This window comes from Vidua macroura, chromosome 4, assembly GCF_024509145.1.
Source record: "Vidua macroura isolate BioBank_ID:100142 chromosome 4, ASM2450914v1, whole genome shotgun sequence".
NCBI lineage: Eukaryota > Metazoa > Chordata > Aves > Passeriformes > Viduidae > Vidua > Vidua macroura.
The window spans coordinates 57,412,653-57,436,966 of NC_071574.1; the positions used below are offsets into that span (position 1 = coordinate 57,412,653).

The window sequence follows — 24,314 nt, forward strand, 5'->3', positions numbered from 1 at the left end:
TTTACTTACACTTCCCATCTGTCAACAAGTGCTTGTAATTTTATTACACTGTCCTGTAGTTTATGCAGAGTTGGTATTATTTTACAGAGTTCTGTTAATGGACTGGATAAATGGTAATGCTATTTAAACTAGTCTCCTGCTCCAGCAAACACAGCTGCAACTGTACTACTATTTCTAGGCAAACATCTTGACCTGAACATGCAGTGCTCTCTCAACCCGTCCAAAGAGAAATTGGAGCAGACAGCAAAGGGAAAGCATAGCCGGCCACTGGCGGCAACCAACTGTGTCGAATCATAATTCATATACAGTGTAACCTCTTTCTTTTATATTGCATTTAGCCTACACAACAAGCATATGTGCTTCTTCACCTGGCATCTCATTTACAGCCAAGGGTCAAATGGCAATTATTATTCACAGAAGCTCAATAGTATGTTGAAACCTCGCAGTACACACATTGTTTGATTAGCTGTTAAATGCCAAAAATAAATACTAAACCCGAAGCAAAAAAAAATTATATATAATTGATCATGTTTAGAGAACTTTAATTCTCCTTATAAAAAATATTTATTTGGATGTAAATACATCTAAGCCTATACAATGATACATGTAAAAAACCAAATCACTTTATACTCTTCAAAGGGAACAAGCTACGTATTATCTGGAAATTAACCACAAACATTTTACTAACATCAGTGCCTTTGTTGGCCTGGCATTTTTTAATTACACATTTAGTGCTAAGCAGCTGTAATTCTTTACTACCATTCATATTTTCTTTTAAACATGAATACATTATAACCAGACATTCACTTTCATGGTCTGATCAACAATAACCCTTAGGCAGAGGAAATTTAATACTGTGAAGCCAGTGATCTCTTACTTTCCTCCATATCCACTATGAGCACTTATGCGCTTTTTGTCATAGGACATTGTAAATTTAAGACTAGCATCTATCAAATACACAATTCTGAAATAAATATATTCAAATATGATTTTGACTGAAGTGTGTATCCATTTTTTGCCTGCAAATTATAGCTCATTTGTATTATATATGTATCTAGGTAGCAACAATTACACTGTAGGTGGAATAATAAAACGACCATAAATCCCTTTAATTTCCTTCCTGATAAAGGTAATGTCTTTATCCCAGTTGATGGAAATTATAAGAGACTCAATTGTTAATATACAATACAATATTTGAATATATTATAATATTTCAGCAGAGCAAAATATTTTTGTCAGGAAAAAAGCCTTCAGCACCTTTCTGGCCTAGTCATTTAAAAACTCATTCGATCTACAGGGAATTTCTGGAAACAAAATATACATCTAAGGCAGTGGAACAAAATACATAAAAATAAATGTTCACAATAATAGGAGTAATTTTCTGTTTGCTATTGTATATTGCTATAAGAAGGGAGAAAATAACTATTATTTCACAAAAGTATAATAAAAATCAACTAAAATTAAAAGCATCACAATTGTTCTGAAACATAATTCCATATACTAAAGGGTAAACAAGAGGAATCCCCCTTTCCTCCAACTTCACTTTTCTTTTTCCAAGCACACAAGTGATGAAACCCAGTATTAACCAGCAATTTTGACAGCAGAAATCTCACCTGGAGTCTGAAGAAATGTATCAAACATATATCTAAATTAAAACAGGCTGAACTGGTAACCCTGCAAAAGCCTGTCATGTGTTATCCCTCCCATAACACATACTGTAACTTAAAGGCACCTTACAATTTATTTTGTTCAAACCAGATTCTAAACTTCATTCCACATTTCAATTGCCACAGACTTAAATGGCTTCTTAAAAAGAACAGTGTTAAAATATTGCCTAGAGTAAAACATTATCAAACCAAGTAATTCAATCAAAACAAAAAACTCATTCCTTGATTTGTTGTCATTTTTATTTAAGGTAAAAGCATTTCATCATTTTTTCTTCCCAGAGCTTGAGTTACTAGCTTTGTTTTCTCTGTGAAGGGACACAGGAGACACTTCTCTACAGACCTAGTGTTTGCCAATGCTATCATTTTTCTGGCCAAGTGTGTATAGCCACAAAAGCAGAACATCACAAAACCAAAGTGCTTATACAGTGCTGCATCTCTGGATCAGAATCTCCACAGGCATTTTTTAGTTCTTTTAAGACAGAAACAATTTTAAGAACACCAAACAGGAGAAAAGGAAAATCAAAATATTTTTTCAGAAAAACTTCCTTACAGAAGTGGGAATAAATGACAATATTCTTATACAAGTATCAGTATCTGACCTAGACGTTAAAACAAAATTAAAAAAAAATCTTGCAAAGCAGTACTCAGTTTAAACAAAATACCAATGTTCCAAGACACACTCTAAACCGATGTGAGGCAAAAGATAAAAACTGTAATGCAAGACACAATAACAGACCAAATTCAAATTTTCCCAAGTAATAGTTATTGGGCCGTGCCTACTTACAGCCTGTATAACTTCGGCGTCCCCAGAAAGAGCAGCTCAGAAAGCAACTGGAGGTTATTTCTGTTTAGGCGCCTTTAGAAAGAAAAAGAAAAAGTTGTGTTAAATTACAAATGCTACAGTAATGCAATGAAACCACTTTGAGTTGGAATCCCAGTGCTGTAACAAGCTGATTTTAAAGACCAGAAAGGTCCATTAGCGGAGACATGGTCCAGTAGTAAATTTACCATGGACTAATTACATTTTCTGGTTTCCCCCAACAGACCATATTACCTATTTTATGAAAGATTTTGAATCTCTGCAGTGTGAACCAATCACTAAGTCAGGACTCCATCCTACATAAACAACATGAAAGCTAAAAATATAAAATCAGCAGTGTAAATTCAATTCCCTACCAACTCTATGTTCCTCTTAGTATTATGGATCAGACAGACATTTTGTGACCATGAAAAGATTCAAGGGAGCATGTATCAAATGTATACACTTTCAGTAATAAGATAATATTATGTCTAATGATCCATATAACCTATTTATATAAATTTTAAAAAGCAAAGGAAGCTATTACAGAAACCCTGATCAAATAGAAGTCAAAAAACCCCAAGGAGTCACAGCTTATATCTGGCATTACAAGATGTTTTTTCATGCAGTTGTTTCTCTTTAACTGTAAAGATAGGAACTTTGAGGAAGCTAAAATAAATAGAACTCAATCAGCTGTACATAAGACAGTACACAACAGAAAAAAATGCAAATGGAATCTGGAAGGTACACATTTGTCTGTGAAGATTCTCACTGAGCACGCTGACCAGGCTCACAGCTGCTCAGACTGAAGTGACAAGATCAAAGCCCTTTGTATTATACCCATAGTCCACAGAAAAGCCACTAGCCAAGGCAAATATATTCTATCTTCATGTTTTTTTCTAAACATACGATACAGATTATTCTTTCTACTGTGTGTGACAGCCCTGGAGCATAGAGTCATCCCAGTCAAGAAGTCAAGTTCAAAATTTTTTTTTGGTTGTTTTTAACAAATGCATCCACCACATATGCCACCTGCCATTCAAGCAAAGCAACCGACTAGAAAAAACTGTTGTGTTCCATAAAATTTATCACAGGTCACAGTTTGCAATGCACGATCCCTCAGTAATTCAGGGCACTCATGGAAACCAGACTGCATGGGACTATCTGATATATATATACACACACACACACATATATATATTTATAATCATAACAGTGTTTACACCACATCAATGAACTGCTATCAACACATTCCACAAGGTGAAAAAATACACTGGGCATTAGTCTTGAAAAATTGAAAGTTTTAGAATTTCATAAAGGCTCAGATTTTCCTGTTTGTTAGTCTTAGAGCTGAACCCAAATAATTAACTGTTTAGCCTCTCTGAGCTAATTTCTCATAAATATTGTTCCATATAATGGTCTTTCCAGTTTGAAGGTTTTTCCAGAAATTCCCATGTAGATACATAGAGACATTCAAAATCAAGTTTTACATATCTCCATGGTTTAGTTCACTTAGTTTTTCCTCCCTTAAAACTCAATGTAACTACTGATGAGAGTGAAATAATCTGAGAAATATTTTTATGCACACAGAAGGTTGATACCACACTTCAAATCATAAGCAAGCAGTCAGCTTCTTGATTTCTAGATATCTATAATTCTCCAGGGTTAATTTCAGGTTCTTTTCTGTTAGTCAACCATCAGAAATCCTAATTTCTCTAAGTAGAAGAAACCTAAATCACACATTTAGAGATTAAAAAAAAAACTAAGAGTGAAAGAAAATGAAGGACTAAAATGAAAGACCAAAAAATAAAAGACTACACTACTGGGATAAGAAAGGTGAGTGACAATTCATTTTAATAATTAGGAAAAAAAAATCTTAATCCAGCAACAACAAAAAAAATCTAGATTGTGATCTTGCAAGTCACATGTCCAAATCAGTAGAACGAAAACCTTCCATGTAAAAGAAAGAGCTATAATTTAATGACTACTGCAAGACTTCAGATTTTAACACTACTTAAAAAGAAAACCATCCCAACATAAATACAAGAAAGTGATACATTTTACTGTTTCTGTATCTACTGCATTTTCAAAATAAAATCATTTATAAATAGACATTTTCTGACCTGTAGTAAATTTATGTATAAAAGTATATGCCGAGACCACAAAACTGAAGTAGAAAAGTTAAATTGTTTTAAACTAAGTTATAGTTGCAATCCAACAAGATTTTGAAAATGAAACAAATGAAGAAAAGAGTAAGTAAAAAAATAAAGTTTACCCACTGCTTCTCTTAGCTAAATAAAGACTTAAACCTCTAAGTCCATTTTTACAGATCCAAATTTACATGGAAAAGCATGTAGGGTAAAGACTAAAAAGTCAGTTTCTAATCAGTTTTTCTGGACAAAAATCTCTGTTGATACTTCTTAATAAATCCATTAAGTTTGGACACTAGACCATAATGATGAGCTGTTACTGAAAGGGCAATGAAATTACTCAGTATCTATATTTTTGTAGAAGTTTTGTATATTACATAAAAGCCTCTCTAGTACAATAACATAATATTAATTGATGATCAAGTTAATCAGGCAGGTTGCCTTTCACCAAATGCAGTCTCACAAGGACACAGAGGATCACTCAGAAGGATACTTCACTTGCTCTGCTATTTAGCGTCTTACACAAAGAGGTAACACCTTCGATCAGGATTTTCGTTATTACCTGTACTTCACAAACCCCACACTCTACAGACTTTCAAATCTAAGTTATGGACAGTAAATCAAGTTGCATTAATTAAACTAGCAATAAACAGCACTACCCTCATGTCTCAACAGTTTCTACCCCGTGAGCTTGGAACTTCAAATTAGTGTTTCAACACACAATTTTACTTTGCCTTTCACAAGACTAAAATACTTGTTCTTTGAGCACTACATACATTGAAGGAATACACAAATTACTGATCCCTTACGTATTTTGCAACTTTTACTTTGAATAGCTTTATCCCATTCCCTGAATATTCTTTTAGAACTAAGCTTTCTCTACCAAAAAATTGACTATTCCTTATTGTCTGTGACCAAGAAGATAAAACATAGCTGATTTTCATAAAGGCAATAATGGGAAATACAACTTTTACTACACTTCTAAAAGAGACTTCTCTTGTAAAGCTACTCTTTACACCTAAAAAGTTATAGAAGATGATTTTAAAAGAGTAAATTTGCTGAATTTTCTATATGGAAATTATAAAAATTAGGCTTCACTGAAATACTTTTTTCAAGACTACAGTAGGTAGCTCTGTCTAAAAAACATATATGAAAATGTAAGTGAATGGGGAAAATGTATGCAGAGCAAGTCTGAAACAACAGCCTGGTATCACAGTACACAACCATTTCCCATTCAACAGTCACCATTAAGAGTTTCTAATCTATGGAAAGAGCCACACAAGGAGTCCAGAAAATACATTACTATTTAAAAATGGTTCACTATTTTACATAGTTCCCCAACAGGTCCCCTTTTTCAGGTGACCTGATGCTTCATTTTTTCTGAAATAATACCTATCCAGAACACACAAACAGACTGAAACAAGAGTGATATAAAAAGATACGATCCCCTTTCTCTCTCAAGCTGAAATCCAAGGTAAGCACAATGGATTATGGAATCCTAGGCTGTAGGTTTTAAAGAACTCTAGTTGTTTTGAGTAAAAACAGCCATAAACATTCCACCACACCTTCTTTCAATGTGTGGTGGCAGACATTTAGCACAGTTACCTATCAGGCCCTGGGGCAATGCAAGAAGAGAAATTTCAATTAAACCAACTGAACTGCTCTCCCAGAACTGACATGGAGCTCAAAGTGAAGCACTGAAGAAACAGTGATGAGATGTTCCATACTGTGACTATTCAGTTTTCCAACTGAGCTACAAATATTTGTGTTTCTCAAGCAGAGAGCTCAGAGGAGATGAAGCATGTGTGAGCAAAGAAAATGTAGCGAAGAATCTCTGCTAACATTGTAATAACTTGGACTGTAAAGTCCTTTGGTAGTGTCCAGAAATAAACAGATGAGACACCAGTATAATATAATTCTTTCAAGTTGCAATTCAAATATACTTTTTTTTTCTTCTGTTTCTGAATGCTTCTTTAGAAAGAGATTGGGCAAACTTGCACAGGTAAATTTTCAAGCTCTTCACAATGAATTCAAGCAAAGTCCACATACTACCTAAATTATACAAAGTATTTCAAATACTTCAATTTAAAACTCCCAGAGCTCAGTCTTCTAGACACAGTAAAGACTAGAAAAGCATCTTCAAAGTAAAATGATGGCAGAAGTATACAAAAGGATTTATGGACAAAGAAAAAATACCTTTGACAAATGAGCAGGTGAAAATACTCATTAAAGGAAGTTCAATACCAACAGGCAGATAAAAAGTAAGACCTGACAAAGAATAAGTAACTCTTTGAAGAAGACAACATTAAGGTAAGCAAAAAAATGTAGCTATATTTGAGCTAGTGGTTCTGAACAACAGGCTATTTTAGTTGAAATTGGTATATATCTGTTTTACTTGTCTTCTACACGCAGCCAGAGTAATGTAGATGATGACAGATAGAGGCACACTGCAGGGAGAGCACACTATGTTCCCTGTAGCAACATATCCTAACCCACTGAAGTCTGGCCACGCCACAAATCCATCCCGATGTGTCTCTCAAGTTTTCATGCCACAATAACTATGATCCAGTAGCAATCATGCACAGAGGAGGAAGGGAGGAAAAGAAAAAAATCTTGATTGCACTGGGTACAATGTAATCATCTTCAATTGCTATAATTCACACTCATTTGTTTCAGACTTGTTACATCCTTCACTGTAACTTGTTTCTGATCCCACTGTATCAACTACATACAGCCAGAGAAGATGTAGGAGACGGTAGAGCCTCTCTGGGAAAATGAGCTGTTCCAGTGCTTGACTGTCCTCCCAGTGAAGTTTTGCCCTTACATGCAGCTACACTTCCCACTTTGATTTATGCTTGTTGGCTCACGACAGCAATGAGCCTGGCTTGAGGTTTCTCATAACCACCTCACAAGTAGTGGAAGGTTGCTCTTTTGTCCCACCTAAATTTCCAATGGATTTTAGTTCAAGTAGATGCAATTCTACGCATAGACCCTGTAGGACAAAAGAAGCCTTCAAAGATAACTTGAGAGCTGATCAAAGTTAAAAGCTGCTTCAAGTAAGTTATAAATCAGCTGTGCTCTTTAATTAGAAACAGCCTATCCCATTGGGTGCATAGAGAATGAGAGCCTTCCAAAACCCTAAATACAGGCACAAATGCATTTTATCCCACTGCCACTGCTTCAGGAAAAATGATTGAATGCTTCCAACTCAAAAGATTATTGACAGTAGAAGTCATTATTTTTCACTCCTCCTTCAAAGTTAGCCTAGAGAAGTAAATATACTATCTGCACATAGTAGCACACAGCACCATACAGCTTAGAAATCATATTCTTCAAAGGAGCATATCCACACCTTCTGTTTGTCAGCAGAGGAAATAACTATTACACTCATTTAAAAATAGCATGTAACAGCTCAGTGAAACTCATTTGCAAAATATATATAAACTTTAAAAGCATAAAAGCCTGTTTACATTACATTTCAATTTAAAATGGAAGAACATGTCAGTAATCAAATCTCTGCGTGTTCACACAGGAGCACTTTCTACTCACAACTGAGCCCACAAAGCTCCTTAAGTAGTTTCAAGATGCATCCCAGCGATATGCATCCTCTGGGAAGGTCTAACATTAGTTCAGGCTTTATGAGTTCAGGAAATACAGAAGCCACCTACAAAATTATCCAAGTACTTCAAAACAGAAAGCTAGTGCACAGCACCCAAATCATTGCCATGGGCTGGTTTAAGTACGATGTCCAAAAATTTTACTCTAATAATACAGAATGAGAATAACAGACATCAGAATAAGTGATTCCTACTGCCTCAACAGAAGAAATTACAGACCTAACTTAGACTTCCATCTGAAAGGAAGGCAAATCACTACTTTCCTACAAAAAACATTGTGCTATATCTGCCAGAGGCAGAAAATATTTGTGCATCCATCTCCAAAGCCACAATCTGCTGAACTTCAACACATCTGGCAACTGCTGTCTCTGAATGTGACTTGCATGTCATCAAGTGAAAGGAAAGCCCAAGAACTAAGAGCTAAGCAAAAGAGTGTGCCAGTTTTTCCATTAAGAATTCTCTGCAAAGAGAATTTCTCTAGTCAAACTACTCATAATCTCATTAAGCCTAACAATATCAAGTTTACCAACCACATAAGTAAAAACTGGAATCTGAGAAGTTCAAGGCTGTTCTTACAGCATTTGGATGTCCAAGGTTTTCCCCAGGTCAAGAACCACTTAAGCAGGATTCCACTTTCCAGGCTAAATAGTGACTAGCTAAAAAAGACATCTAAGTTATCCCGCATTTAATTTCAAATATAAATTAGATATTTGTTTCAGGAAAAAAAAAAAAATTCTGAACAGTAGCAGGACACTACTGCAAACTCAGTTTCTTATTTGTGTAGGAAGCAGTGAAAGGTACTTCTCAACTATAATACTGCATTGAATTAGTGTGCACTACTTGAAACCTAAGGTATTTTCTGTCCTCCATTTCCTTCTTCTGTGAGTTTGATGCCAAGTCCAAAATTACCACACTGCTCTCTACTCCAACCAATTCTCCCTACATTATGCAGAACGGTATTTTGTGCTGTCAAGAGTCTATACTCACTTTGCCTTTTTAAAGCATTTTTTTTCACTACAAAGGAAAGACATAAACAAAGGCTGCTGTTTTCTGTATTCCTTATTGTTTCAACAGAAAAGATATTTCTATAAATATTTAGTCATTATTTGTATTAATTCTGCCTACAAAAAGCACAAAAACCACACTAAAAAGCAGGAAACTGCAGGCTAGGAAGCCTCATCTCAATGCCTGGGAAGGCGATTGGGCAAAATAGAAGCTATTTCTATTCTAGACACAGTAAGAACAAGATGATGACTGGGAGTAGTCAGCACAGATTTAACACTGAGAAAATGATACCTGACCAGCCTGGTAGCCTCCTACAATGAATAAGAAACTTGGCAGATATGGGGAAGGCAGTAGATGTTTATCTTGACTTCAGTAAAGGTTCTGACACTGCCATTCATAATGGTTGTCCTCACAGACAAACTGATAAAGTACAGACCACAAAAGCAGATGGTGAGGTGGACTGAAAACTGCCAAAAGTGCCAAGTTCAAAGAGTTGTGGTCAGGGGCACAAAGTCCATTTGGAGAACAGTCACAAGTGATATACTCCAGAGGTCAGCAATGGAACCAGTACTGTTCAAAACTTCATTCACAACCTGGAAGATGGGACATATTGCACCCTCAGCATATTTGCAGATGATACAAAACCGTAAAGAATGACTGATGCACTAGGTCTGTGCACTGCCTGAGAGTAACACAAACAGGCTGGAGAACTGCTTGAAAAATAAACTTGGGAAGGGTAACAAAAGGGAAATGGAAAGCCCCGAACCTGGAGAATAGTAACTCCATGCACCAGCACACACTGGAGAACCACCAGTTGGAAGAACCACCACAGACAACAGCCTAGGGTGCAGGTGAATAAGAAATTCAAATGAAGCCAGCAATGTGCCCTTGCACGGAAGGCCAACAGCATCCTGGGCTGTAATCCTAAGACTGTTACCAGCAGCAACAAAGGCACGTGGTCCTCCCCCTAAAGGACCTCAGCACTGGTGAGACATCTGGAGAGCTGTGCCCAGTGCTGGACTCCCCACTACAAGAGACTGGCCCAAGTCCAGGGAAGAACTGTTAAGATGATGAAGGAGGCAAACTGAAGCACCTGTCACATTGGAAGAAGTTGAGAGAGCTGGGACTGTTTAGCCTGAGGAGGAAAAGTCTCAGAGATATCTCAATGTATATAAACACTTCATGTGTGTAACTGATGCAGTTCCATCCCAAGTAAGGAAAACTGAGCCAGAAGTGCACAGTGAAAGGACAAGAGGCAATGGGTACAAATCAAGTAAAGGAAAAGTGCATTTCAGCTTAAGAAAAGTGTTCGACTGTGAGGGTGGTCACACACTGGAACAGGCTGCCCAGAGAGGCTGCAGACTCTCCATTGATGGAGAGATTCAAAACCCAACTGGAAACAGCCTTCAGACACCCGCTCTGATAGACGTTGAGTTAATCGGTATCATGGGAATAGACAATCTACAGAGATTTCTTCAAGCCTGTACAATCTTGTGAAGCTCACTCATGGGACTCTATTCTATAAAGTACACCATAAAGAAGGAAACAGGAGTTATAAAACATACTACTAGACTTGTTTAAAACATGTTACTCCATAGAGTAACAGAGGTTCAAGTATCAGACGAAATAATGATTTTGACAATACCTGGGATTACTTCCAAGAAAGAATAAAAAAAAAAAAAGGCAAAGAAATAGGGGAGGTGAAGCTAATCGAAGTTACCACAGTAAATTTTCACTCAAGTATTTTTTCTAGAGCACCTGTACAGACATCCTGCCAAACTAAATCAGAATGGCTGGTGTGCCTTAAAAAAATGAAGGGAGACTTTGCCATGTTATATTTGACTATCAGTCTAGACTATTATTAAAGACAAGCCAGCACAATGAACACACACTATGAAAGAAAATAGGAAAATAAAATGTTCCTTCTGATGAAGTTTCAACCAGGCTCTTCACAGTAAATGAGGTAATATAACAGTATGAGTCATTGAAGCTGCAGCCAGATCCCTCATATATTTTGGAGTTTATCTGTAAAACTCCAGATAGAAGCGTGGCTTCCGCAGTCAAACTAAGGAGCATCTTACATAATCTTTTAAATATGCTATACTAAAATGTAATGACAAGTCAATTTTCACCTGTGGCCACCTAATATTAAATCAGTATTTTAAAAAATACAGAACTTGCTCTGCAAGAAAGAAATATGATTTTTAAAGAGTAAAACTAAAATGGCTTTAGGTTTAATATCAGTGCTCTATAGAATCCATTTAAAACAGCTTCTGAACAAAAAACACCATTTGAAACAAAAACATTAGTACAACAGCTCTACAGAATCAGATTTAGTTTTACCATTTTGCAACAGTGCAAATTACCCATTTCAGAGGAAGCAAGAAAGAAAAGCATCCAGCAAACAATGCCACAAAGGATGAGCACAAAACAGATGTGGGAAAAATAAACAGCCTTCCAGCCCTGGAATTTGTAAAAAGGTCTGCAAAGAGCAAACAGGACTTCTTAACTGCAATTTGACTTCTAGACCTATAAAAGGAGTCCCATGAGAAAAGACACAGATGAATAAAATATAATAAAAATAAATAGTGGGCATTGACAAGTCTTTTAGAAGAACATTGCTCTTGGAATTAGTTTTATCAAATATTTTGTAGTGTTCTGTAATCAAAATGTAGCTAAAATTTATTTTTTTAACAATCCATTAGAACACTGCATCTTTTTATATACTGTCTTCAAAAAGTCTTTGTCTATCTCTGATTCAACAGACATTTTTAAAGAAGATATTCAATGTTGCTTTCACAAAAGCCTGCTAATACCAAATAACTACAGTAGTATTTTTTAATACTTTTTCTTAAAAAACTATAAATCCACGTGGCCAGTATAATTCATGTAATATAGTCCCACATTCCACTGGTAAGTGATTAACACCGCAGGCTTTGTGGTCTCCTCCCTGTTCTAAGAGGAGGAATGTGTGGTGCATTGCCCTTAAACTATGTTAGACTAGCTAAAAGAAGGATTTTTCACATCCGTGATTAACAAGGAATAACTGTTCACCCCCTTCAGGGCTGTTCAAAACCAGGTCTCTCTACCTGCGCTCATTATTCTTCCGTTACCTATGATACACCTCTGTGAAGGAATTAACTCTTCAAATGCTCACATACTCAGACTGAAGCCACACAGGTGATTAAGTACCAATGCCACAGGGAGGGGACAACCATAACATCAAGCAGCCTTAAAAAGCAAGCACATGATTAACCCCACGGGTTTGAGGCAGTCCAACCTAGACTTTCCCAGCAGCTGTAGTCAGAACTGCTCACCGTGTACCCCAAATGAAAAAAATTAGTTCTCAGACTTCAGTAAGGAACTTGCACACCACAATGAAGACCAGCATTCAGTGAGAAAAGAAACTTGAGACTAACTTTGAGCTAATGAGCTAAGAACTCAATCTAAGAGCTTAGTATACAACTTCTATACTATATAACACAACATTTTACCCCTAAAAAACTGATTGACAAAATTTATAATCAAGCTCAAGATGAAATATTGTTCATTGATCATCTGTGCTTTTAGGACTGATAGTGATAGAAATGATTCCTGGAATAGTAATTATGCTTCTAACACATAAATTTTGCCAGGGATCCTAAAACTCCACATTAGCCTTTATACCTAAGTGTCTGTAAATTGGGAAAAAAAAAGGTTAAAATTTGCTTCAGCTAAATAACAAAAACTGCATTATAAAAACAGAGGACATTTAACATTTTTTCTAGAAGTACCTGCTGCTAAATTTTAATCATATAGTTTCAGAGAAGTGAAATCTAAGGTTTCTAACACTTCTCTTCTGTAACTGAAATGACTATATACTATCAGATTCAAAACTCAAAAAGTTCAGCCCAAACCTGCTTATTCTAGGATTAATTTATTGACACAGCTCACATTTAAAGAATCACAGAATATATTGTCATCCCTCTTTTAAAAGTATTTTTCTACTTGGAATTTACATTTCATTTATAGAGCTAGTCAATTTGGAATAAAAATGCAATCTCATGTGACACATCAATACAGAATGAAAAATTAGCACATAGGTTTATTTTAATCTCTGGACAGCATGTTTTTTCCCATCAGTGTAAGTCTGCAGTAAGTCTTTCCCATGTGCAGTAAGTCTGCACCCTAAGAAAGCACATACATATAACACAGCCCTTTTCTAGACTAGACAGAAAGGATAGTCTTTGTTCATCCTGTCTATTTTGAAGCAGCTGTTAATGCCCTTGATAAATGCCCAGGCCTGCTGGGCAGTTATGCCCAAGACAAACTGTATTTGTCTTTACCCTAGATGAAACATTTCACTTCTTAATCTACCCTGTGATGCATGACTTTGTTAGATGAGATGCTCTGTAGAACCCCATACATTCAGAGGTCATGGTAACTCCTAAGTCAGTTTTAATTTTGTAATTTCAAAACCTACTAATGCAGTGTAATAGTTTACCATGTTTATCTGACTAAGTTAGAGCTCAAATGGATAACCCTAACCCTGCAATACATGAAATACAACTAAACCTCACTTTATTTACTGAAGCCTATTTAATATTTTTGACAAGATGATCTTCTTTGTATTGAGGTTATAATTAAGCCCTTGCTGCAGCTGAAGCTGCACACAAGAATTTCACATAGTGATTTATATCCTATAAAGAAATTCACCTAGTACTACAGTTTGTTTACTAAGTAGAAAGGACCTTTTCATGAAACTACATAGTTGAAATATACTTTTCCTTCTATGCTATGGCACATCTGTAAGTTTCAAATTGTTCATCCACAGCGTGTACAAAACAATACTGACTTTCAGTACTACTCAAACACCAGTAAGTACACACCTAAGTAAGTGCTCTCTTCATGTTAACTTTGAATAACTTGTTTTAATGTATTCATGGATATGGAGCCCAAATATATAACAAGTAGGAACAATTCCTCAGTTTGTCATTTTAGAACTGCGTTGCAAAAATTTAGAAAAATCAGTAAATTTGAACAAAACATTTAATTCTTGAAATATTTTATTCTACATCAATATGCATTGTAAGAAACAAAAATACAACAGGTAGATTTCAGTTTAAAAGCTATGTCATGTACCAACTTGATATTCAACATTCTTTTCTTGAAGTCATTATTTCAGTTTACTCAGATCACGTAGCAAAGGGGGGCTGTTTTTGGGGAGGTATGGTGGGGGTATTTAGTTCAGACACCAACTCAGTGAAGTTGAAGTTATTCCTTTAAAAGTAACATTTCATCTACACACTAGTTTTCAGAAGGTTTGGTGAGGGGATTGGTGGCTTATTTTTCCTTTGTTTGTGGGGTTTTGGGTCCAGTTGTTTTTTTTTTTTCCCTCATAGTTTGCCTTTTTTAAGTCTACACAGGTAACACTTTAGAACTGTAAACATAATAGACATTTTAAAAATAAAATTTGCTAATTCAAGTATCAAAAATAGAAAGGCTTGGCCTGGAAACTTTTTAGGCCACACAACCTTTCTCACAGGAGTAATCAGTGAGACTACTCATGCAAACCAAGTTATTCACATGGTAAATGTCTGCAGAATCAGACTCTAAATTAGCATTTTAGGGACATACTGCTCCCTCAATGGATTATTCATAAATACAGGAAGAAAAAAAGTGAGTAGTTTTGAAACTATTGCTGTAAATTCCTCCTGACATTTTTTCCATGTCATAGCCCTAGTATAATAAGAGATGGAATCCCAACTACTAGACTTAAACATGTTAGGAAAAATTATGATTGAAAAGTTTTCCTATCAGGCAATTTTTTTTTTATAAATGAAAAGGTAACTGCTCTTCTCTGTAAACATGTGAAGAACATATTTAGCCCTAAAAAACCTGACAAGCCTCTATTTCTAGAGTACAGGGAACTGTAAAGAAATTTTAGATTTAAGTGGCTTCTTAGAGAACTGGTTCAACCGTCTATGGCAGCTGTCTTCAACAAAATTTTATACTTCCCTCCAGATGACAATAACTTGTAAAAACACTGGCATATTTTGAGAAGTATTTGCAACAATAGAGAATGAGGTGAACTTGGGGATAACAGTGGCCTACAGTTACTAAAAATTATTTTTAAAGCTGTGTCTAACAGTGTCAGTTTTCATAAAGTGGAAACTTCCAGTTTATCTTCATCTCTTGCTGTCTTAATATACTATTTCAAGTAGCATAAACCTCACACCCAAGATGACAGCTTTATGAAGAAAGAAGAAACAAATGTTTAATTTCACATTCTCATAAGGAATTGTTTCAAAAGATTTTGTCCCCCATAATAAGCAGGGGTCTCTGGAAATCCATAAGTGTTGTGAAAATCCTCCATATTTGGACCCTTTTTGTCTTCCTGCCATGAAGCATATTGAAAACCACTGCTGACACATGACTGTGGTGTCTGCAAGAGAGGTTCACAAAACCTAAGGGGCCATATCCGACCCTCTCTCTATGGCACTTGCCATTTACTGAAGAGCCATATACTCTTTAGAGGCCCTGCTCAAGAACGTGGGCTCATATAAGTTATAGATAATAAAGGAAGTCTTGCAGATGGTAAATAATGTAATTATTGAGATGTCAAGACTGCAATTAGTCCAAGAGTTTGTAGCATTGCTTCAGGATGTACTCAGAGGTACAAGCTATCCCAACTGAACTTCAGTGCATACAGCCCATTTCTCAATCAAAGAGGGTTGCTTCAGCAGACAGAGCATCTACACAACAAAACAGATCGTGCAATTCTTCTGTTCAGTATCCAGTCTGTGAAAAAAATCACGCAGACATGCCAGCTCAGGCAGTGTTGTACAAAACTGGCTTGGACTGGAGCCTTAAGAGCTCAGCACTTAAGAGCCTTCAAGGCTGTCAGAGATTGGAACTAAAGTGAACACTGCAGTGTATAGCCATCTATTTGACTTGAAGACTTCTCACAGAAGTATCCATCTAAAAGGCTTACAGCAGTATCAACTTCACCAGTGCTTCCCCGGATACTAAAGTTTCCACAAACATAAAACTTACTAAGTTGCTAATTTCCACCTTGTTTTTTTCCTCTTATTTCTTAAGTAGCAGGCACAGGTACAGATTTGTTTATTGCAAACTGAACACTTTTACTTTATTTCAGGCTGCTGTAATAATAATCACTTTTTACAGCAGTATTTACTGTAGCCTTGGGTTCCATCTCACTTGTACAATTACACTGGTGTGACACAAATTCCCAATCCAGAGCATATTAGGTCTATAGGTCAGAAACAGTTTTGTGTACATACTAACCTACATAGTGTATTAAAGATATGTTATTTTATTAAGCTATAGGAGAAACCACCTGACAGATTTTTATAGATTTCATAAAATTCAATCTTAAGCAGATAGCTTCTGAAGAGGTAAAAAGTTTCTTCTTTCTGAGATTAATTTTGCAAAGCATTTCAGGTCTGTCTTTCCATTAAAGGGAGCTGAGGATATCCAGCATTTTGAATTATCAGACCTGTAAGTCAGTATTCACAAGTAATTCATTAAGCAACCAAACAGTTCCTTGGAAATCAGAGTTACTGGTCTAAGTAAAAATTTAACTGAGACTGCAGTTCAAAACAAACAAAAAACCCAAGAAACAAACAAAAAACTACCACCCAAACAAACAAACCCCCAGGACTTCACTTAGAGAGATGGGCATTTCTTTTTTTTCCCCAAAGAGAAACTACTGTGAAATCACATTGAAGAGTATTGAAGAACAGGAAATATCTTTTAAAATTAAGCCTGTAAACGCTAGCACGAGATATTTCAACATAACCAGTATTACATGTAAACAATCTTATAAATCAAATTGAGTTCATTTAAGCTGCCATGAAGTTCTGTTATACCCTCTGCTTGCATGCTAAAAGGTCTGTGTCAGGTATTCTTTGACAGCAGCTTGGCTCATTACACATGGAGTGAAAATGTGACACCCTACACTCACACATTGAAAAGAAATTAAAAAGCTTTAAAGTGCTTGCTATTTAATGTATAAAAGAAAATACTCGAACGAACTACCCATAGGTTTCCTGAGAAATCATTTTGGATTTCAAAATCCCAAGGAGATGAATTGGCTGCCAGATAACAATGTGCCTTCATCAGATGGACTTGGCAGTTGTAAACAAGAAGAATTTTCTCAGCTTTTCCCCACAAATATGAAATATTTGCTCTTAGCCAACAGCTGGGGCAGTTTAAAGCCATCCTGCATATATATTCAAATTACAAGTCACCCACACACCTAACACAAGCTGAATTCCAGCAAATTAAAGAAACTGACAAGTGTTGGAACAGATGTAATATAACTCTGAAAACAAAATATAATCTAACTTCGTAGGTCTAAATAACTAAATTTTCAGATAGCATAGTTTGCCTGCTGAAGGGTGAACAAATACAACTCACAAAGTACCAACAGTATCACAATTTCTCTTTAGAACTAGTATCTTATGTAAATGGAAAATAGCTATTGTTTTCCAATTATCAAAGGAAAACCAAAGAAAAATGAAACAATGTAATGGCAAAATACAAACACATCAGACAAGTAAGTTTTAACTACTGAAGCTCATTTTTCTCTAGTAAAACAATTCTATACTTCAGAAATATAAGCAATAAAAGCCTTGAAGTTTATTGAAATTTGTTAATAATATCACATAGCAGGATCCTACTCTGAAATAATTAAGAAATAAGGCTGCTGATTTTAAAACTACGTAAGCATTTGGTATCTCAGTGTCAAACCATATTCACAGTGAAAGTGTGGCCCTCAATGTTTTTTCATGTTTTGTATATGTGTATTTACTTTGCAATATGAACTACACTGTTTAATTTTTTATCTAGACACCATAAACCAAATCTAGGAATATGCATATATTATTCCAATACATCCCTCAGCAGGAAAAGCTGCTTTAAATCCCTATACTTTGTACAAACTTGAAAATACATTGTAAAACAGCATTGAATTAAGTGCTTTAATACAACTTAGAAATGCACAGCCATTTTTTTTTTCAAAGAGCAATCAATTTCATTAAAATTTATTTTTAAAAAGTTGCACTATATAATAACATTAATTTTTTAGGTCAAAAGGTTACTTCAGCTTATTTGAAAAAAAATGATGCAATTATCTCAAGTACATGATATTTCAACAATTATAGAAATACCATAATTACACTGGTGGTTACTAATTCTCTTGAACAGCTTTTTCTATGACCAACCAAACCATAATGGTTTGTGAGTTTTTTGTTTTAAACCCACAGCAACTATGGATACAAAGCAACAATAATAAGACAAACTTTGTTCAGACCAGTGTTGCTTTCCAACTGAGGACAGTAGAAATACTTATATAAAGTTAAAGCAGCAGCAAATGAAATACCGAACAAGGTCTCAGAGGCATGCTTAAAGAAAAGGTGATATAATGAAAAAGCAACAACTACAATGCCTAATAATGAAGACATGAGTCAAGTTCTACAGGAACATATTTATCAATACTTTCTAGGCTCCACAGTATGTCCAACAAGCAGCATCCTGCCTTTAACAAGTCAGATGTCCCAAGCTGTACAATACATTTAAAAATATTTTCATTTGAAGTGTAACAAGAAGTCACACATGGAAACTAGCTTGAGAATTACTCATTTTCTAGGTCTCACTGCAACCAAGCAGGTGTTTGTACTTCAACTTCACCACATAAGGTCCTCTCATCTCTGTTCCATCTTCTCTCCCCACAGTACTCAATTTTTTTTTTTTTTAATCCAAATTCAAATGATTTTTGAAAACTAACAGTTCATATTTTTTCTAAGCCTTTGTAAAAGCTTTCATCATATAAAAACTGGAGTAGAATTGAATCATTGCTATGTAACAAGAAAATATTTTATAGCCAGTATTTGCCTGTAATAAGGCATTGTGTAAAACATCTATCACTACAGCTCAGAGAACAGCCTTCTTATGGTGCATTTGAGTTCTCAAAAGTCCTCACATATTCAAGATTAAAGCGAAAATACTAGATAGTATTAAAACTATTTCCTACAGGACAACTGCAGTTTGCACTTTGAATCCAGACTGCTCTTGAATGCTCCCTCCCAAGTGAGTCCTTTAAATAGTGCTTGAGAATTTGTTACTTCTCTTGTGTCTCAGTAAGGCTAGAAGTCCTAAATTAAAAAAAAGTATTTAAAAAATCTGAAGCCTGAGTACCTTGACACAAAACTAATTTGACCCCCAAAGAGTTGATACTTTTAGAATTAAATATACTTACAGCCTCTCCAGTTCTTTTAAATCTTGGAATGCTCCTCTCTCAATAGTACTAATCTTGTTCTCCATGAGCTGACTGAAATAGAGAAATTTTTAGATGTAAGTTTTAATATCTCTGAGATAACTTGTTGCATTAACAATGGTCATTTAAAGGCAGCCACATAGTCTTTAAAACAATCCAACATCTATTGTAGACTGACATCCACTTTAACTTTCTGTATCCCTGTCACCAACAATTTATATGGGCTCATATAACCAAAAGAAGGAAAATAAGGCTCGGTAAAAGAAACAGGAATGGATATTAGATTTGCTCATTTACTTAAGGAGTCACAAGTTAAAAAGCTACACGCATGCCTACAGGCTGCATGCACACACATCGCTGCCCTACGGCATGTTGTGAGACTCCAGTCTAACAGTATGAAGGTGATACTAGTCTCACATGAGAATAACAAAACTAAAACTCTGAATCATGGTGTTGGGAGAAACATCAGTGAAAGACTGCACAGAGATTGTAACCATAAAAGTATCTCTGTTTTGTAAGAAAACCAAAAATCACTACAATGTTATATTCACTGCAGAGAGAAAAGGAAAAGGATTTTACAAGACTACTTGCTCAAATTAAACCGGCCTTAACAAATAAGCTAAGTAGTTAGATATTTCCTTCAGAAAACAACAAAGAAAAAACAACCAAAAAAACAAAACAAACAAAAAAAGCCCCACAAACTACCATCACATGTTAAAAGCTTGATAATGCTTGAAAAAAAAATTTTAAACAAAAAAACCAAAAACCCACCCAAACAAACCAACCAAACAATTCCTACCTCAACTTCAGTGGTAAAGTTTCTTTTTTGTCCAGAAATTACAGAAGAGCAATAATAAATCACCTAGGACTTGCTTTCACGTTCACTAAAGGAATAATTTTTTTTCTTAATTAACTCCCTTATAATTCTGGTTGAGAGTACCCATTTTGAGTGTAAGCTATAAATTTTACAGCCTTAAACTAAAGTAACTCCAATGGTTATTCAACCAATTTTAACAACTCTTACTTGTAAGATATGTGCTAAATTAAGTCCTCAAGTTCTCATCATCTTAAGGGGAGATTAAAAACATTTAAACATTTTATTTAAGGGAATTGCTCACTTGTGCATAACAGTGTATAACACATGGCAGAGTAGTTTTAGGTTCAGATACAGTAATTCAGTAGCTAAAAAGTGATAACCCATCCAGCTAATGAACTGAAATCTAACTACAACCTGTAGCATCAGTCCTAAGTGTTATCAATGAGAGAAAGAGAAAACTTACAGAACTCGAAGGTGCCTTAGACCAGCAAAGTCAGTCTTCGTGATTCTTGTGATGTTATTTCCATTAAGATCCCTAAGAAGAATAATTTGTAAGCAGCAAAATTAAAACATTCAAAAGCTACTTTTAAATTGTTTTGTTTGTTTTCACAGGCACAGCGTTTTCAGAAGTTAGGAGACAAATGAATGCAACAAACCATTCTTACAATTAACACCATGTGAACCCCTAATTTCCAAGCAGCTGAAATACGATTTACCTTGAAAACAGTAGTTTGAAACTTTGTAGCAGGAGTGTCTTGGAAAGTCAGTTCTGCTTGCCATTACTAAGCTCATGTTTAACTACGATTTTTACCAATAGAAGAGTTCAAGGACAGCCTTGAATGGGGTCATAACTGCATTTAGAAAAACCACAAGACTTAGTACATAGAGGTGTATATATAGATATAAGCTACAACCTTTATTTGACTGTTACAAAAACTAAGTGACTGCAAAAAAACCCCAATTTTCACCATTTCAAGCAATTTTCACATTTCCCAGTATGGCTAAAAAGGTGGCATAGGGCTTAAATACCTATAACAAATATTAGATTTCAAACAGGCATTAAGGTTCCAAACTGCTGGAGTAAGTAATGGGAAATAAGATTTTACCAAAACTAAACTCTCCACTTGCTGCACAGGAAGCTATACTGACTGCAGAATGCAGAGCAAGTTCAGAAGCAACAGAAACCTGTATTTAGGCCCTAGCATTTCTGATCATACTTCTATACTAGTTTTTATTCTGGAGTATATGCCTCTTTTTCATAACTTTTTGGGTTTAAGAAATAAACGTCTTTCAATTCCAATCACTACAAATAAAACCAGACTTGGCAATTCACGAGATAAATCTTTAGGAAGCAGTATTACATGGAAGCTATTCTAACAATTACAGCTCATTCTCAACGTAGCTAGGGAAAAAAAAAAATAGTATGTTTTTAAGCGCTTGATACCACATATGGCCAAAACACCACTGTAAAGAAACCACACAAGTCCCAGGAGGAATGTGTCCCTGATACTCTTCCTGAGTGAAATTCACCACTCCAGACGCGCGTTCACATGCCAACATTTAAATGACTTATCAGAGAGTAAGAAATAACACGCACACCACTTCCACTCTCAGGACCCCTCTGGAAGGCAGCCTGATACAATAAATAACCGGCCACATATAGAAGACAGCCCAGCCGCGGGTGGAGGGAGGGAGGGATCACCGTTACGGCACGACTTAGTGCCCTGCGAGCGCGGCTATCGCACCCCGGCGTGCCCTCGCCCGCCGGCAGATGCGCGCTGGCGCCGGGGCAGCGCGCCCCCGCCCGCCCCTGCGCGTTGGCCACCGCGGCTCCACGCGGGAGGGAGCGCTGAGCGCCCGGGGCCTCCCTGCCCACGCCCGCGGAGCGCGGCGGGGCCGCGGCCCGGCTCTGCCCCGGGGAAGGCGAGCCGTAATAGCCAAGTTTGACGGGAAATGGGCGCCGGCGGGGGGAGAGGCCGCTCCGCCGCCGCCCCGGGGCGCTCCCCGGCCGCGGTGGTGCCCGCCCCCGCTCCCCGCGGAGGCGGGAACCGCGCTGCTCACCGCGGCTTCCCGGGATGAAAGGCAGCGGCTGGGAATAGCGCCCACCTCTTCCGTGTCTCCGCGCATCGCTGTGAAACGGGCACAGCCAGCAGCAAGAGAAGGGAACAGAAAGCCCCCACCCAAAGGGCGTCGGGACCCTAAACCAGGCCGAGGCCGGGGGCCACCTCAGCCCGACAGGCGGCCGGAGCCCTGAAGGGAGCAGGGGGCCGAGGGGCGCTCGCCGCCGCCCCGGCCGGATTACTTACAGCCTCTCGGTGTTGCGGGGGATGTTCCTCGGGACGCCGCGCAGCGCCAGCCCGTGACAGTCCACGGTGCTCCCCGAGCAGGAGCACTGCGCCGGGCACGGCTGCGGCGCCACCGCGCCCGCCATCGCCAGCAGCAGCCCCAGAGACAGGGTGAGCTTCCCCCAGTCGCACATCATCACCGCCCGCTGCAGCCCAGCCGGGCCCACCGGCCTCGGCCCCGGGGAGGCGCGGGGCGCGCCGCCCTCCTCCTCGCCGCGGGGAGCGCTCGGGCAACTTTCACGATGCGGAGACAGCGAAGTCCTTTCTATCCAAAGCCAAGTCAAGAAAACAACCCCGGCAAAGTGAGGCGGGTGGCACCGGTCGGCGGCTGAAGGCAACTTCGCTAGGCGCGGGGCCGCGCCCGGGCCGTCCCTCGCTAGCCCGTCGGTGGCCGGGAGAGGCGGCACTTGGGTCTCGTCTTCACACGCTCCCTGCGACGGCGAAGCAAACCCAGGGGGCTCAGGGTGCGGTGGAGTTGGGCGAGCCACTTATGTTCCTCTTCGCCCCTTTCAAAGCCGTGACCCGTGACTCTCCGTGACTGAGAGGCCGCGGAGCCCCGTCCGCCCCAGCAGCGCTTCCTGCGCGGCGGCCCGCGCAGCGCTGCAGCCGCTCCCACGCGCGTCCCCCGCCGCGGGCCGCTCACAGCCCCACGGGGGGCGGCGGCGGGGCTGACACCGCGCACACACCGCCCTGCCAGAGGCGCCTCAGCAAATCATACCCCTCTCGCAGGCATTCATCAAACTGTCTCACGGAAGGAGGAGGGAGGGGGAAAAAAAAAAGTCAAACACACAAGATGCTGTTGGGGTTGGCTCTCCACCCCCCGCGCCCCCTCCTGCTGTACGCTCCCAAGCCAAGTTTAGCAGGAAAGGGCTGGTCCTAGATCACGGTAATAATAAGCAGTCGAGAAGTGATTCGTTGCCCTGCTGGAAGGGAGTTCATCCACGACCTTCTCCTCGGTGACAGATCACAGTTATAGATCCTCCTGTGATCCCGGGAGCACGGCGAGACAGAGCAGATAACAAGCGAAGTGCGGCGAGAGCGGGAGGGGCGGGGAGGGGTGTTATTCTGCTCCCCGTGGTCTCCCGGATACCGTGGCTTTGCTGCGGCAAAGGCACCTGATGGAAGAGGTGGGAACTGCTCAGTCCTTCCAGGTGAGGCCAGTTCAGCAGCTCCTGGGCTTGCTGCAGGAAAGAGAGCAACTTTCCTCCTCTCCCGGAGCCCCCCGAGGCACAGCACCTCGGGAAGGGTTGGCGCCTCTTTCCCCGATCCCGCCGCTGCACCTGAGCTGTCGGCGCTGGTGCCGAACAGCCTGGCCCTCGGCTCCCTGGCGGCGGCGCTCCTCCGGCGCGGAGGGAAACGGCGGAGGGGAGCGGTGGGGAGCGGGAGAATGGAGGCGACACGCCGGGCTCCTTCCCTCGCACCCCGAGTCTTTCCGCTTGAACAATGGGCTAGCACCGCCGCTCGCAGGCCGGCCGGCTCTCCTCCCCGCCGCAAGGTGCCCGCCGCCGACCGCCGAAAGTGCTCCCCGAGCGCGGCCACCAGCCGAACGAGCCGCCGGCACCTCGCCGAGAGCTCCCCACGCGGCCGCCCGGCGCCCCCAGTCCTACGCGCCGCGGCACCCCTCGCCCGCTCCCA

General features: G+C 38.9%; 1 protein-coding gene across 2 annotated transcripts in view; it reads right to left on the reverse strand.

Moving 5' to 3' along the window:
• The window catches only part of SLIT2 (slit guidance ligand 2), a 261,234-nt gene extending 238,083 nt beyond the window's left edge, over positions 1 to 23,151 (reverse strand). The window contains exons 1-4 of one of the 2 annotated variants that reach the window (XM_053975921.1): positions 22,641 to 23,151; positions 20,798 to 20,869; positions 19,500 to 19,571; positions 2,452 to 2,523 (exon numbers count right to left, since the gene is read on the reverse strand). In XM_053975921.1, coding sequence (XP_053831896.1) covers positions 2,452 to 2,523; positions 19,500 to 19,571; positions 20,798 to 20,869; positions 22,641 to 22,816 — 392 coding nt within the window. In that variant the 5' untranslated portion in view covers positions 22,817 to 23,151. The remainder of the gene's footprint in view (positions 1 to 2,451; positions 2,524 to 19,499; positions 19,572 to 20,797; positions 20,870 to 22,640) is intronic. The other variant, XM_053975920.1, reaches the window with a different exon arrangement.
• Positions 23,152 to 24,314: the final 1,163 nt, after the last annotated feature.